The sequence below is a fragment of the Gordionus sp. m RMFG-2023 genome, chromosome 1, assembly GCF_954871325.1.
Source record: "Gordionus sp. m RMFG-2023 chromosome 1, tfGorSpeb1-WG-v2, whole genome shotgun sequence".
NCBI classification, from domain to species: domain Eukaryota; kingdom Metazoa; phylum Nematomorpha; class Gordioida; order Chordodea; family Parachordodidae; genus Gordionus; species Gordionus sp. m RMFG-2023.
In genome coordinates, this window is record NC_088775.1 from 41,090,324 (window position 1) to 41,107,677 (window position 17,354).

Sequence of the window (17,354 nt, forward strand, 5' to 3'; positions counted from 1 at the left end):
AATGTAACTATAAACTAATACACGTAACCAATAAAAATATAAATTTATAGGTTAATGATACTTAGTGACGAACATTTTTATTTTCTATGTGATTTTAATTAAATATTAGATTGCGCTGTAAATTATCATTATCAACTAAAAAACTCTTATAGAGGTTAGCGGATGAACTAATTTATACTTCTACCTAGGTTCGACTCCAGAAAGGACCTGGTCTTCTTTTAAAGCTAACTAAGTATTTATGTGCTACATGTATGATTTTAGCAGATCAAAAGTGAGTAAGAATATCATAGGTCTTATTACATTTTTAATAAAATCTGTTAGTTGTAGCACATTGCTTTATGAAGAAAGGAAATATCTTTGCAAATTTATACGGATTAACTATCAATTATTTAGAGGTACTCCTTACTAATCAACATAATAAAGTAATATATTCAATAACGATATCATTTTAAATATTTAATTGATTCTCTTCCTGGATATATAATTGTTTAACAACGCATTGATTATTTTGCTATATGATATAGCATAGCTATGTAACCTCTCTCAAATCCCATCTAATTGGATTAAGAACTTTGAGGTAACCTAAGAGAGAAACCTATCCACAAGTTTTTATGTAGACTGCAGTTGCTAGTGGTTGCAAGAGGAAAAGCCACTTACTTAAAAGCTCATGGGAAATAAAAAAGTTAGGTAAAATCCCAAGCCTGATTAAATAAAAATAACGGTCAAGATAAGGTAGTGACAAAGTTAAAATTAAGTTCCAGATTCAGAATGCCGAAAGGAGAAACCTAAAACAAAAATATGGGATTAAATTATTATAAAAATGCTAATAAAAATCGATCGATTATGAATTAATTTATTAGTTGCTTATAACACATTTTCTATTTCAAAGTGTATAAACGCTATTTTCCAGAGTAAAATTTAGGTAATCCATCCATTCTATTTTCGGCAAACCTACACTGTCGCATGTTAAATTTTTATGTGAGAAGAAATAATGCCTGCGAAAACAGTTCTGATGGCGCAACAATCTCAATTTAGAAAACTTGATATTGACGATACTGTGATTGATAATTTTTTAACTGATGAACCTAATACTGAAGGTTTGAAAAAAGTATTTAATGAAAATGATTTGAAACACCTGCTACAAAGATATCCTTTTTAAATATATTAATGTTAATAATATATTTTATTTACTCATGAATTCTTTAATATCCTTAACCTAAAATTTACTGGTAGGAATATTGAAGCACTAAGGTTTATATTAGATTATGCACCTACAGGTGTTAAAGATGTTCACTCTCGAGTAAAAAAGCTAACTTTATATTATATTTTTTTTATATTAGGAAAAGATTTTTAAAAATGTCATGCAAACTGTATATTCATTTAAATCTGGCGATATCAATTCTGCCATTAATAATTTAACAAAGGATAATTTAGACACTTTAATGAAATATATATATAAAGGCTTTGAATACCCTGAAGGTGGTAATTCTTCCATACTTTTAAATTGGCATGAAAAAGTTCTTTTTTAAAAATAATACTTTTTTTATATAACAATATAGATTTTTAATGTTACTGGATATGGAAGCATAATAAGGACAATGACAGATAGAAAAAAAATATATTAATTTATTTTGATAAATGGGATCATATTAAAATATAATTTTTTTTATACTTTTATTTTACATATTAGTCTAATTTATTTCTTTTATTTTTCTTTGATGAATTTTATATATTAAATTATAATATTTTGATTATATACTTGTCTCTATGATATAGTATTTTGTTTTGACATACTAATGAATAAAGTAATTTAATTATTATTTTTTTATAATCTAATTTAAATATTTACTTAATGCTTTCAAAGAATAATTAGAAAGTATAGTTATTATTTAAATCCTATATCTATTAATTTCTTTTTATTCCTCCTTAATCTAATTGTGTAAAATATTTATAAAATTAATTTTTAAAATAGAAATTTTTTTTTAAAGTCAAAGTTTTCCTGTTTCTTAGAGAATTATTTTGTGTATTCTGTTCTGGTTATTAAGCTTAGTAGTAAATTTTCCACAAGGTAAAAATAAATTGTTGGTTGATTATTATAGGGGTTTATATTCACTTTATAGTTAAATTCATTTTTGAATAATTTGCTTTTAAAATAGTTTAGACAAAAAATGTTGGCAAAATTTTTTTACATTTTTATTGCACTATTATTGTCCTAAAATTCTGATCAATAAAATGAACTGTTATCCCTAAAAAGGTTAAACTGATACAAATATTGTTGTAATGTGGAAATTATACACATATATTTATTAATGATATTATGGAAATATATATATGAATATATTATATTATTTGTATATTATGAATTAGTATATTTGTTAGTTAGATATATTTTATCATATTATATATATTTTTATGATTAATATAATATTAAGTGAAGGTTAACTACTAAATACCCATATCATCTATTGTAATATAATATCCAGATATATATATATTGTTATGGTTGTATTAATGTAATTTCATTTATTAAAGTGGCAACTACGAGACAAAGAACCTAAAATATGAATTAATTGGATTTTTTATGAAATAAATTATGGAGAATGATTGGAAAATGTCATGGTAAGTATGAACTATTTTGTAAATGTGATATTTTTTTGAGCAATATCTATTGGATATTTTATAAAATTAAATCATGGATAAAGATAAAATTATGGTTGTTAATGGACTTAATTTGGAAAATATATTAATGGTAATGAATGAATTATGATCTTGAAATCTGATATTAAAATATTGAGATAATGAAAAGGAACAATTATATCTGATTTAATATGAACAAAGTAATGAATTATTATAATTGCTGATAAACAAAAATTGTTTGATGAATGAGCTTGCAGAAAATTATATGATAGTTAATTTGGTACAAATGAAAATGTTCATGCTTATAGCTAACTGCATGAAATTGCAGAATAATAAAGTATATTCACAATAGTGTTGTTAAAAAGCCAAGTTTTATCGGCTACGACCTCGAGGTCGTAGCCAAAATTTGCTCAGGCTCAAGCCAACTGAGTTGGCTCAGGCCGGATTAAGAGTTGGCTGGGTAATTCCATACCAAATCTATAACTTTTCGGCCCGACCTTTTAAATTTTGATAAAATTTTGTATGCTGAGAGAATATCATTTGAAAGCATCGAATCCAAAATTTTAGCTTCCTTGTACTCATAGTTCCAGAGATATCAATGGTCAAAAGTGCCAAAAATGACCTTTTTTCAAAAAATACGATTTTTTGAAACTGAGATAAGTTAAAAAATAATGATTTTAAAAATATAAGTTATATGTCATTTTGTAACTCTATTAAAGGCCTTTTATTAAATATTAAGGATTTTTTTGAAATAACATTGTTGCCGTTTTTATTTACATTATAAATTTTAAACACAAAAATTCCAGGTGTTTCGCTTTCCAAATTTTTTTGAATTTAATATTTTCTTATTCTCTAACCTTATATCTATTCATAAAAAAAATTTAAACTTGGGACAGTCATAGGTTTTTTAGTTATTACGATTTAAAAAATCAAAAAATAAATATTTTTTACAAAAATAGATGGCGCTCCTTTATAAAATAACGTGTTTTGTTATAATTTTTATTTTTTAAAACTTTTTTTCACTTTTAAACATAAATAATAAGATTTTCCAGCATTAATATCATGAAATGAGATTATTTAGCTGCGATTATAATCATTTTTTTGTAAAAAATTTTAATTTTCAAAAAATTATTTTATAAATTTTAAAGATATAATAGATAAATTAAAATTCATGAAAGATATTACCTATTTTCGGTTTTTCATTAAATTTAGTTTTTTTGCCATGAAAATTTCGTTTTGCGATAAATTATATGTACGCCCAGTAGCCGTTGATGGGCTAACTATTGTTAAAATATTATTTTTTGGTATGAAAAGGATATTTTGTGCAGCTGGATAAACAAAAGAATTTGCTGGTCCTTTAGGGTGAAGAAAATTATTTTTTACTTCATCTCTAATTACATTCACTTCTTGTACAATCCTAACCACCAATCGTTTTCATATGCACATGTTACATATCCTCTAATCTCATCGATTATCAGATCCTCAATCAAATATATTCACGTGGATATATTGTCATTCGTTGCAGTCACCAAAATAACAGGTGGGTAACGGGGGCTTGCAAATCATTCTGCCTATAACATCTCTATAAGTTATAACATTTTTAGTCAATGTTGCTAATTCACAGCTTAAAATCATAAGTTTAATATTCTGATGTATGCTACAAACGCATACACTATGTGTTCCGCTAGACCCTGCTAATATACAATTTTTTGGTCTTAAGCTAGCAAATTTCGAAAATCCAATTGTTAAGTTTGAATTACTCGCCTTAAAATGATTATATAATTCTTTCAAATTATTAAGAACTAACCTTTTTTGAGCGTTCACTCGTTCCCCCTTTTCAATGATAGATATGCAATCTTTTTTTCCTGGTAATATCTACTAACTTTATCAATGCAAAAAAAATTTTAAACAATATCAACTGTTTTTTGATTGAGATATTTTGCAGGCTTTCGATTTGGAGTTGAAAGACTCCCCTTTTCTTCTAAAATGATTTTGGAATTATATGGCATATGATATGTAGCGTTGAATATTCACTATCAGAATTTATATTTTCGATATTTTTTTGTGATAACCTTTTACGGCATTTATCACAAATATAATGTTCCGCCTCAATGTTTGGATATTGTGTCATCCACGTCATGACTTTGCGCAGGTTCTTTTTATAATTAAAGCATTTAGATTCTTTAAAAGGATTTACGCATTTATATTTATACATTATAAATAATTTTAAGAAGAAAAATAATTAATATCAAATTATTTGTAAAATAAAAATTAATTAATATTAGGGCAGGTACATGAAAACTAGCTTTTATCTTTCAACAATTAATTATTATATTTTATTGTATGAGATATCGGAATCTTAACTATGTTTTTAGGTAATTTAATCATTTATTATAAAAACTATTTACAAGTTATCAATAATAATAAGTAGTGATCTACATCCAGCCTAATTTTTCAAGCCCGGCCCGGCCCGAAATTTTTTTTAAAAAAAGTTTCGCCGGCCCGGCCCGAACCCGAAATTTTTTTTACCCGGCCCAGCCCGAATTTATTTAAATATAGGAATTAATTTTTATAATTACTCAAAATAAAAGACATATGTTATATGTCGTTTAGTTTCAATAAATAAAATCAAATATTTTTATTTTACATAAAAAATTCAATATAAAATTGATAAATTTATATATATTTAAAAAAGTTTCCAAGGTCCGACCCGACCCAGCCCGAATTTTTTTCAAAATATTAGCCCGGCCCGGCCCGAATCCGATTATTTTAAATAGAATTAGGCACAAAGCCCGTCCGGGCTGGGCCTAACTTTGCAAATCTCTAATAATAAGTAAGCCTATCAAACGATCTATATAATATTTTTTCCTGATAGTAATGCTGGAAAATCTTATTATTTATGTTTAAAAGTGAAAAAAATTTTAAAAAATAATAATTATAACAAAATACGTTTTTATAAAGGAGCGCCATCTATTTTTGATTTTTTAAATCGTAATAACTAAAAAACCCATGGCTGTCCCAAGTTTAAATTTTTTTTATGAATAGATATAAGGTTAGAGAATAAGAAAATATTAAATTCAAAAAAATTTGGAAAGCGAAACACCTGGAATTTTTATGTTTAAAATTTATAACATAAATAAAAACCGCGTAATATTTCAAAAAATCTTTAATATTTAATAAAAGGCCTTTAATAGAGTTACAAAATGACATATAACTTATATTTTTAAAATCATTATTTTTTTACCTTATCTCAATTTCAAAAAATCGTATTTTTCGAAAAAAGGTCATTTTTGGCACTTTTGACCATTGATATCTCTGGAACTATGAGTACTAGGAAGCTAAAATTTTGGATTCGATGCTTTCAAATGATATTCTCTAAGCATACAAAATTTTATCGAAATTAAAAAGGTCGGGCCGAAAAGTTATTGATTTGGTATGGAATTACCCGGCTCGAGTCTTATTTTAAGCCAAAATTTATTTATTTAAATATGTTAAAACAATATAATATTTATTTATTTATTTTTAAACATAATAATTTATATATTATGAAAATAGTTTATTGATTTGATGTTTTTTTAATAAAAAAAATAATATGCTGCTATTGTTGTATTGTAACAGGGTTGCCAGGTCAAAATTTTCAAATTGTGGGAGAAATTAGGTATTTTGTGGGAGAAATATAAAAATTTGTGGGAGAAATTGCTAAAAAAAATTTTTTTGCAGGCCTTCGGCCTGCAAAGGACCGGGATTTAGAATTGACTTAGTTATCCACTTATTATTTTTTATAAATATAAAATCTAATCTATTTTCCAAAATAAAATAGGTAATTATTTTTCAAAATAAAATAGCTAACTTTTTTTAAAATAAAATAGCTAACTTTTTTTCAAAATAAAATAGCCAACTATTTTTCAAAATAAAATAGCCAACTATTTTTCAAAATAAAATAGCCAACTATTTTTCAAAATAAAATATCCAACTCTTTTTCAAAATAAAATAGCCTAACTATTTTTCAAAATAAAATATCCAACTCTTTTTCAAAATAAAATAGTTAACTATTTTCCAAAATAAAATACCCAACTATTTTTCAAAATAGGTAATTACTGTACGACACAAAATTTCTTAGAGTACTATCTTTATTATTAAAAAAACATATTGATTTATTATAATATATTAATTTTGTTTAAAAATAATAACCAACGATCTTTTTTAAATACAAAAGAATGTAAACAAGATAAAATTTTATAAAAAATTGTAATTTTACAATGTAAAAAAATAAATGGGGGAAGGGAATATGATATTTTGAGGTATCAAAAATCTTCAAAGCATAAATCAGTACAGGGCATTCTATCAACATCTATTTCAAAACAAAAATATTCTTCAAAAATAAGAAATAATATAGATGCAACTACAGTTGCGGAAATGGTAAATACCTATCATGCAGTACAACATTCAGAGAGTTACTCAACATATCAATGTTGGTAGAATCTTTCCCCATAATATTTAACGACTAATATAAATGAATAGAATACTTTGTAAAACACAAAATGAGCAAGGCTATCAACAATGTTTTAGGATATAAATCCAGAAGGTCAATTCTTGACGATTTGAAAGATGTGCAAACATATGCAAATCTAACAGATGCATCTAATAAGGAGATATCAAAACATTTCCCTTGATCCTCCCCTATTTCAACAAAATTAATGTCATTTTAATAAAACTATTAAAAAAAATTTCTCCAGATATGAAATATCCAAAGACATAGCTAACCATATATAATGGTAAATATGGCAGATTTGGCATTACCAATGAATTGCATGGTAGCTTTCTGATCTAATAATTCCTCAGTGAATTTGGCAAAAACCAGAGTGTATTTACAGAATTGAGTCAGCATAATGTTGGTTGACAGGTTCCTCCTAATACGCGCCATCGTAGAATTTTAAAATACAAACCTTTAAAAAATAAATAGATTATAAAAGCTGTCCTATTTGAAAATAATTTTCAAAAATAAATGGCAGAAGTATATTTAGGAATTTTACATATAGGAAATCTACTATATGCTGTTAATATGCAGTTGCAATCAGAAGAATATAATTTAATAAAGGCTCACTAAATTATGCTGCAGAAATACCAAAGTAAGAATATTACTATTATCGGATAATTATTAATAAGATTTAATATGATGTCATGTTTGAGGAGATTGTATTGCTTCTTTATTTTTATGATTTGCCAAAATATTCAAAATATTAATTTTACAATGTAAAAAATAAATTTATTTGATTTTATGCAAATGTATAAATAAGATTTTATAAAATATAGAAAGTCAAATAGTTATAGTTAATTATATTTTATATGAGATTTAAATAATGGAACTAAACGTTTACCGTCGTTATTAAGATATTTATAAAAATCCTGGCATGACATTTTATAATTTTGTTTAACCATTAACTCGGCCTCTTAGGATATCTTAAGCTTAGATTAAAGATGATTAAGATAATAATATTTTCTAAGATGAGTTCCACTTTCATTGCTAATTTTTAAAAATATTACTTCTAATATTAATAATATATTTTTTAATATATAATAGTACATAAGCAGTTTATATTGAAAATAATTTTTCTTTTTATATATTTAATTATAACATTTTATTGTCCAAAAAACAACATCAGTATTGGAAACTAATGCTTTAACCTCAAAACAATCTAAATCTCACCTAGAAGATAACTATCATGGTATATATAAATAAAAATATAAAATATGTATAATATTTAGGATTTTTTAAGCTTAGATTAAAGATGATTAGGATAATAATATTTTCTAAGATTGCTAATTTTTAAAAATATTACTTCTAATATTAATAATATATTTTTTAATATATAATAGTACATAAGCAATTTATATTGAAAATAATTTTTCTTTTTATATATTTAATTATAACATTTTATTGTCCAAAAAACAACATCAGTATTGGAAACTAGTGCTTTAACCTCAAAACAATCTAAATCTCACCTAGAAGATAACTATCATGGTATATATAAATAAAAATATAAAAAAAGCACTAGTTTCCCATACTATTCTAACTTCAAATTTTGAAAATGTCGAATGGATTGGATTGGATGGAGAATTTAAAATTAGCGGAAAAATAAAATAAAAGAACTAGACATATTTTTCGAATAAATATTTAAAATTTATTTTAAAAATATAAAAATAATCAAATATTGTCTCTCAAAATTTTATATATTAAAAACATTAAAATGCTAAAAAAAAAATTGTGGGAGAAATTAAAAAATTGTGGGAGATTTTTGTGGGAGATTGTGGGAGATTTCTAATTGTGGGAGTTTTGTGGGAGTGAGATGTATGTGGGTAAACTAAAAAATTGTGGGAGACTCCCACTGATGGGGGGAGGCATGGCAACCCTGTATTGTAATATTATTTTTTATTTATTAGTGATTTTCACGCGTCCAAATTTTTAAGCAAAAAAAATTTTTGAAACTCAAAAATAATAAGAATTTTAAATTTTCATTTGATAAATTTTTTGGAGAATTTTCTTATAAATAAACAATCTTTGAGGTGAAATCTTTTATGTTTTTTTTAATCATCTTTGTAAAATTATCTATTTTTTTGTATATATAGAGAGGTAGTTTTTTCTAAATAATTTTTAAAAATATTTATATTAAACTTTTTTATGTTATTTTAGGCCTGTCTAAAAAATATTTTTTTCCATTAAAAAAATTTTAAATTTATATAAAATCGGGCTGGGCGGAAAAATATTTATATATTGGGTCGGACTTTTCGAAACAAATTAAACTCATTCCGGATAGGATATATTTTTTCAAAAAAATGGGCCGAGCTTGGCTTATTATCATTAAGTTGTGTCAAATTAAGATCTATATTGTAAAAATATTTCAAGAAACAAAGCACTAAGATTTTTCAATTTAAGAAAATTTTTTTTTCCAATAAAAAAATTAAATTTATATAAAATGGGACTAGGCGGAAAAATTATATATTGGGTTGGACTTTTGGAAACAAATTAAAAAACTCATTCCGGATAGGATATATTTTTAAAAAAATGGGCCGAGCTTGGCTTATTATCATTAAGTTGTGTCAAATTGAGATCTATATTGTAAAAATATTTCAAGAAACAAAGCACTAATATTTTTAAATTTAAAAAAATTTTTTTCCAATAAAAAAATTTTAAATTTATATAAAATCGGGCTGGGCGGAAAAATTATTTATATATTGGGTCGGACTTTTCGAAACAAATTAAAAAACTCATTCCTGATAGGATATATTTTTTAAAAAAATGGGCCGAGCTTGGCTTATTATCATTAAGTTGTGTCAAATTGAGATCTATATTGTAAAAATATTTCAAGAAACAAAGCACTAATATTTTTAAATTTAAAAAATTTTTTTTTCTAATAAAAAAATTTTAAATTTATATAAAATTGGGCTGGGCGGAAAAATTATTTATATATCTGGTCGAACTTTTCGGAACAAATTAAAAAACTCGTTCCGGATAGGATAAATTTTAAAAAACTTTCAGGCCTGTTTTAAAATTAGGCCAGTAACATCATTAATTTATAGTAATATTTTGTCTTATATTTAAACGAAAAAAATAATCTGGATTCTGCAGTGTCAAAGTTTTACAAATTAACCAAAAATAATAAAAATTAATTATATTAGGAATTAAATAGAAATAAATGAGCCATCATTAAAATAAAGAAACCATTGAACAAGGAAAAATTAAACCTTTTAATTTAGCGACAAAAACTAAAACTGATATTTATATTCCTCAAAATTTAAGAAAAAATTAAATTCCTAATCGGATGCTGAGCCAATTAGCATATTGCCATAAACCTAAATTAAATTGAATTGCTAGTTGATTTAATAAAATAATATGCAGATTCAAATTTATGAAATCAAAATTGTTTTAATTAACAAAAGACTATGTATCTCGTTTAAGATTACAAATTTTAACAAAATTATGTAACTAACTACTTTTCTCCTACTTTTTAAAAAAAATAAATTATTTGAATTTATTTACTTTTTTTTTACATAAACTAAAAAAGCATGGATTTTATTTTATAATAATTATAAAAAATTTAATAATAAAAAAATATAAAAAATCTAACTTTGTAAAAAGTAAATTTCAAACAAATACAATTAATGATTTAAAATTTCCGGATGCTGCCACTCTCGTCTCGGGTGGTATATTATTTTTTTATGTTATTTATTTTTTTAAAAATAAATATAACATTTTTTTAAATGAATACTTATGTAATATTAGACTTGTGAATGAGTTTTGTCTAAGTAATCATTTAATATCATCAGGAATTATAATATAGTTTAGTGATCTGCATCGGGCCTTATTTTTGAAACCCGGCCTGGCCCGAAATTTTTTTAATAAAATTTTGCCGACCCGGCACGAACCCGAAATTATTTATGAAAAAATTTACCGGCTTGGCCCTATTTATAAATATAGAAATTAGTTTTTATAAATAATTCTAAATAAACGATATATATGTTATATGGCGTCTAGTTTCTATAAATAAAAACAAATATTTTATTTTGCATAAAAAATTCAACATAAAATTGATAAATTTAGATAAAAAAATTTATCAGGCCTGAGCACCACCAGGCCCGAATTTTTTAAAAAAATATTAGGCCTGTCCCAGCCCGAACCTGATTTTTTTTAAAATATAGGCCCGAAGCCCGTTCGGACCAGGTACTGGCCGGGCCTACTCTTGCAGATCTTTAATATACTTCGTGCAATATCATATTTATACTTCGGTAGAAAAAAAACAAAAGTTTGCTATACCGATGAAATAAGTGTCGTAGACCTTTTTTAATTGTTATGACCTTCATTTTGGCTCAAGCCGAAATTTACTTAAGATTAGTATTGGTAAACGGCTGAAAACTCATCTAGTTTTTGAGTCTAAAATTGACTTAAGCCAGCTTTTTGAGTCAAATTTAGCTCAAGTGGGCTCATGACTTAGCTCAAGCCGACTATTGATTCGAAATTTATTTATTTGTTAGCGTTGTTAAACGGCTAGCCGGATTAGCCTTGAATCGGCTGAGCCAGCCGGCTCAATGAGCCGGCTTGAGCCTGAGCCGAATTTTTGGCTCAAAAACTGGCTGAGTTTTCGGCTAAGCCGGCTTGGCTCAGCCATTTAACAACAGTAATTCACAATACAATTATTAAACATTAGAATATGAAAAATATTAAATTATAATCATTAATGACTGAATAATTTTGGAAAATGTGAATATTTGGAAATTTGTTAATAATAATTTAACAATCATATGGATGTATATGAAAATATGGTATAGTTTGTTACTTATGGAAATTGATTACTCTTAGTGAAATGAACGTTATTGTAACAATTATATGGGAAAACATAGGATTATTAATGATAAAATGACAATTACATGGAATTGAGTTTATGGATTATATTGAACTATGATAATATAGACATTTTCCAAATAAATAATGGTAAAGAAACCAGACTAATTTAGACATATAGATATAAGGATATTGGACTCTCAAATCACGTGACCTATGCAAAACAAAGAGATCTTCCTGGAGTGAGATGTAGACATATTTGGGTTAAAGACAAATGATGACTTCTTGTGCGATATATTGATAGTGTTCTCTTGGCCAGCTCTAAGATAATAGTGACCTCATGGGCCATTCAAGAATGATAGCGATCTCTTAGCGATTTCCGATAAAAGTGACCTCATGGGCCATCCAAGGATAGTGATCTCTTGGACAGCTCTAGGATAACAGTGACCTCGAGCTGTTCAAGCACAATGAGGACCAATCTACAATGGACTCGATAAACGATATTCCAGTGGAAGATTTATTGAGATTGATACTCCAATGGGAGATTATGCATACAATGGCCTTTATAACGATACTTCGGTGGGATATCTATCAATATCGATTCTCCAGTGGGAGATCAATCAACAAAGGAAACGATATTGATACTCGATTAATCTTACCAAGGCAGCTAATATTAATGCTCTTTTGAGAGATTAATAAAGGTAAATGGAGACCGAACACAGATTTTTAGGAGAAACTTTAAGTCGTGGATGCCTCTAAGAGATGTAGGTATCCTTACAATTAATTAAGGGGAAATGTAGTAATATCGAAAGTATACATATATAATTATTATTAATATCATGGAAATATATTGATGAATATATCATTATATTATTTGTATTTTATGAATTAGTATATTCGTTAATTAGATATATTTTATAATGATTTTATATTTATGATTAAGATAATATTGGGTGAAGGTTAACTACTTAACACTCATATCATCTATTATAATGTGATGTCCGGATCTATATATATTGTCATGGTTGTATAAATAAATGTTGCTTGAATTATCCTAAATATTATAAATATTAGCTAAAAAATTTGACTAACTCTGTTGAATTATATTTTGCTTACCAACTGTTCTTTCTGAATATGTATTATATATATGCAATTTGAGTGTTGAAGTTTATAATGAATCAAGTTCATTTATAAAATATTTAAAACCCCTTGAATCTATAGTTAGTGATACAAAATTGCTCCATTTGAGTCGATTTTTAAAAACGGCTAACTTAGTGTTATATTCAGAAGAATATTAAACACCTGGAAATTATGTTCATAGATGGCACAAAGGTTACAACTGTAATAGCAAAATCTTGAGGATTAATGGTTTTGGTTAAAATATTGAGTTAGCTGTTTTTAAAAATCGGCTAAAATGGAGTGATTATGCATCACTATTTACAGTTAAATACTATATATTCTTATTTTAAAAAGTTTTAATTATAACATATTATCTAATTAGTTTTTATAGATAAAAAAGTTGATGATTTAGGTTAAAAAAGTCAATATTATTGCAACATGATTGGAGTTGAATCTATTAGGATTGAAAAAGTGTGCTGTGTTTATATTGTTCTCAAATTAATTCATCTTAGTCATTATATTAATTTTAAAATGTATTATATTTTTACCTTTAATAGGGCTTGAAATTTCTAATAAAATTTAAAAAAGGTGGTATAATTTTAAAATTGCATAAAAAAACTGAAAATAAACAAATACACTTTACTATGTAATATATATTCGAAATAATTATTTATTTGTATTACAAAATGAATAATTTACTATTCCAAATTTATTACTATTTGATTCTTTTTTGTATAGGTCTAATTCATGTAATGCTATATATTATTAATTTTTTTGCCAAGCCTTAAATTTTGACCAGGTCTGATAAATATAAATTATTACCACTTTTATAAAATCAGTTAATAATTTTTTTTTGTAGTGGGGGTTCTTATATATTTAAGATGGGATCTAATTTTCTATATAAATACCAATTAGATATTCTATTTATTAATCTGCCTTGGGCCTAATTTTTCAAGCTCTATCTATAATCAGTATTACATTACCAGTTATATAATTTATTCTTTTGTTTTAAGTTCATTCTTAAAGTGATTTAACACTTCAATACTCTGGTGGAAAAATTGACATAAATGCTCTAGTGGGGTCTTAAACTCCAATTTCAATGAATATATATTAATCTCCATTTATATTCATTATTTAGTTATACTTTCATATAAGATAGAACTAACCTTAAACCATATAAAATATTTATTTTTTAATTTGCTATGCTTAAATAAAAAGGATGAGGATAATTATAGCATGTACCAAAATTTTAGCCCTAATATTGGATATTGAAACTGACATTTCATTATTATTTATTCTTCTAAATAAAATAGAAATTTTTATAAAAATGTCTATCTTAAATAATGTTTAAAAAAAACTTGCGAATTTATTCTAGTGGGGTTTGATAGACCCCAATCGTCACGAAATGCTTATATCTTACAAATTACTCTGCTAAAATAAATAAAATTTGTTATATATATTTCAAAATATATTTAATAAGCTATCGAAGATTTTAGATCATAATAATGAACCTTTTTATGTAATATCAGTTCTAGTATTCCTGGCTGAGCTCTCAGAGAGCCCGCCAGAGCGAAAAATAACTTAAAAAATTAAAATGCTTTTTTTTTAAAAAAATAGTAACTTATAATATATATTTTACAGTTTGTAAATGATTATATGATAAAAAAAAATAGCCTAATTTATACTGATTTAAAATTTTCAATCAGATATAACAGTTTGGTTTAATCTTTTAGGGATATTTTATACGAATTCACTTACAATCATGGTTTCTCCTTACGATAAGGTTAACTTGCAGTTAGTCTACAAAAAATTTGTATTGATCCTTTTTATAAATATAGAATTTTACATTAAAAATATATTAGTAATGTATATATGTCGAATTGGTATACGGAATCCCAACGTGGGGATTCGAGCTATAATCCCCATATTTTCTAAAACTATTAAATTATATTTTTATTTCTAATTATTAACTCATTTGTCAGGAGAGAATATATTTTTATCAAAACTATGAGGGGGCATATATATTTTCTAAAAACATAATGGGCGGGTAGTCGGCCCTCTCTAGGTCTACATAATTTAGATCTATAAAAGAAACTTTTCGCATTATTCATATTTCTTCTAAAAAATTTGACCAAATTTCTCCCGCCAATTGAAAATTTTGACCTTTTAATTTGCTCAAAAAACGTGGTTTTGTATAGAGGTCTGCATTGGGCGGGTTTTTCGACCAAAAGCCCACCCATCCAATGTTTTAAAAAAATTTTAACCCGCCCGCCCAGCCCGCCCATAGTATTCAAAAAAATTTAACCCGCCCGCCCAGCCCGCTCATAGTTTTCAAAAAAATATATACCCGCCCGCCCCGCCCATTTGTCTAAAATTCTTTACCCGCCCGCTCATTAGTCTATAAATTTTACCTGCCCTCCCATTATTTATAAAAAAATTTTAACGCAAACCCGCTTATAAAATTTAATTATGGTTTCTTTCATTTTTTTGCATCTAATAAAAATATTTCATTACTCTACAAAAAGTTTATAATTTAGGAAATTAATCTAAGTATAAAAATAATCAATGTAAATTATGGACAATTTATTTGGTCAAATTGAATATTTATGAAAAAAATATAAATGTAAATTAATATTATATGTAATTATAATGCAAAAATAACAATGAATTGACATTTTCTGGATTCAAACACGTTCTTCTTTGTTCTAAAAATTTTCCGCAATGCTAAATCCGCGCTCGGAAGAAGCACTAGTTGCAGGATTGCAAATATTTTTCTTGCTAATCTTGATAGCTTTGGCAAATCTCTTTCTTGTCGTTTCCACCAAAGTAGGATATCTATTTGAAGTATATCCTCTTCCTCAATTGAGATCTTTAAATAAAAGTGAAACCAATAATAATAAATTTAATAAAGTAATTTAAAATTTAAATTAATTGTAATATGCAACTTAAAATTTTGCTAAATTATACATATCAAAACTGGTATTAAGATTTAAATATTTTGTTATATCTTTAGGTACAATACTCTCCTCTGTAACAACCTCATCCTCCCATATGTTGGGGTTTAATTTTGAAGCGGATGCTATTTATTTCAAACATTACATTTAATAGAGCCAAGCAATTTTATGATTTATTTATACCCTTTCATTTGTTTCTCTTTGCATTTGGAGAAAGGGGTAAAATCAGATTTTCATCCACGTTGATGTCATATTGTTCGATGCAAATCAAATCCAACATGTTTTCAATATGTTTTTTTTACTTCATTAATTTCTTCCGATGTCAACATCCTCATTTGTCGGAACTTTGGTATTAAAAATGTTGAAATTTTATGAAGCATATGGATTTCAAATTTTTCAAATAATATTTTTAGCTCTTTTCTTTATTAAATCTATTTCTTTTTCATAATTTGTTTTTCCCATTATATCCATATTTATTTGATTATGCTCATGTAGAAGAAGATTATACCTATTTTTTTATAAATAATGAAATGATATGCATAAATCCCAAAATACTAATTTTTATACCATATAAGAGCGTTTTGTAGTGTAGGCCTGCAGTCACTCTCAAGAACATTAGTTGCATCTTTATATGGCTTTAAATAATCTATCAATGTTTTTAAACCTTCCTTTCCCATAGATCCCATTTTTTCACTCATATCACGAGATTGTAAGGATAAAATCTCTTCATACATTATATAAATGCTTTGTAGCATCTTATGTTTTGTATTCCATCTTATATCAATATTTTGTTGTAACGTCTTGCTCAGTATTTTATGTTGCCACTTTGTTTGAAAATGTGGTCAACGATTTTGCAGTGATCAAAATGTTATTAATCTCAGGAGTAATTTCCAAAATAAAAGTTGGCTGGAAAGCATTGCGGAGAATTGTCTTCAACATATGTGCTGAACAGTTTAGTCTATTAAATCTAATATTTAAAAAAATAAACGGAAAATATAGTTCTCTAAATATGAATGTTTTTATTTAGGTGTATACAGAACAGAATCTCTCATAAATTATTATAATATCTACCAATTAGATAAATTTTATAAAATTTAACAAAAAATTTACCCCTTCAGCACTTTTTTAATATTTGCTCCTTGATCGGTGACAAAGATGAGCTTGGAAAAGTATTCTCGGGGTACACCAAGTTTTAAAATTTTTTTAATAATTCTTTAAGAATATTTTCTCCCGTCTTTTTTTCCTCTGGAAATTTTGAAATAAAAAGAAATTTTTTTTCTAATTTCCAATTTTGTATATAATGGATT

General features: G+C 25.7%; 1 protein-coding gene across 2 annotated transcripts; it reads left to right on the forward strand.

Annotated features, from left to right (window-relative positions):
• Nucleotides 1-917: 917 nt before the first annotated feature.
• Nucleotides 918-1,805, forward strand: LOC135922119 (actin-related protein 2/3 complex subunit 5-C-like). Of its 2 annotated transcripts, none has more exons than XM_065456534.1 (4): nt 918-1,146; nt 1,228-1,300; nt 1,341-1,517; nt 1,560-1,805. In XM_065456534.1, the coding sequence occupies exons 1-4, from the start codon at nt 992-994 to the stop codon at nt 1,623-1,625; spliced, it is 471 nt and encodes a 156-aa protein (XP_065312606.1). In that variant the 5' UTR covers nt 918-991; the 3' UTR covers nt 1,626-1,805. The 2 variants fall into 2 exon arrangements, with proteins under 2 accessions (XP_065312606.1, XP_065312607.1); XM_065456535.1 differs by having other exon boundaries at nt 1,341-1,479.
• The last annotated feature ends 15,549 nt before the right edge of the window (nt 1,806-17,354 follow it).

What these genes read in the sequence shown, in the direction of transcription:
- LOC135922119 (XM_065456534.1), top strand. Translation starts at nt 992, where the DNA reads ATGCCTGCGAAAACAGTTCTGATGGCGCAACAATCTCAATTTAGAAAA. An exon ending in TTGAAACACCTGCTACAAAG is followed by an intron (nt 1,147 to 1,227) that starts ATATCCTTTTTA and finishes CCTAAAATTTAC; the next exon opens with TGGTAGGAATATTGAAGCAC. An exon ending in TTAAAGATGTTCACTCTCGA is followed by an intron (nt 1,301 to 1,340) that starts GTAAAAAAGCTA and finishes TTTTTATATTAG; the next exon opens with GAAAAGATTTTTAAAAATGT.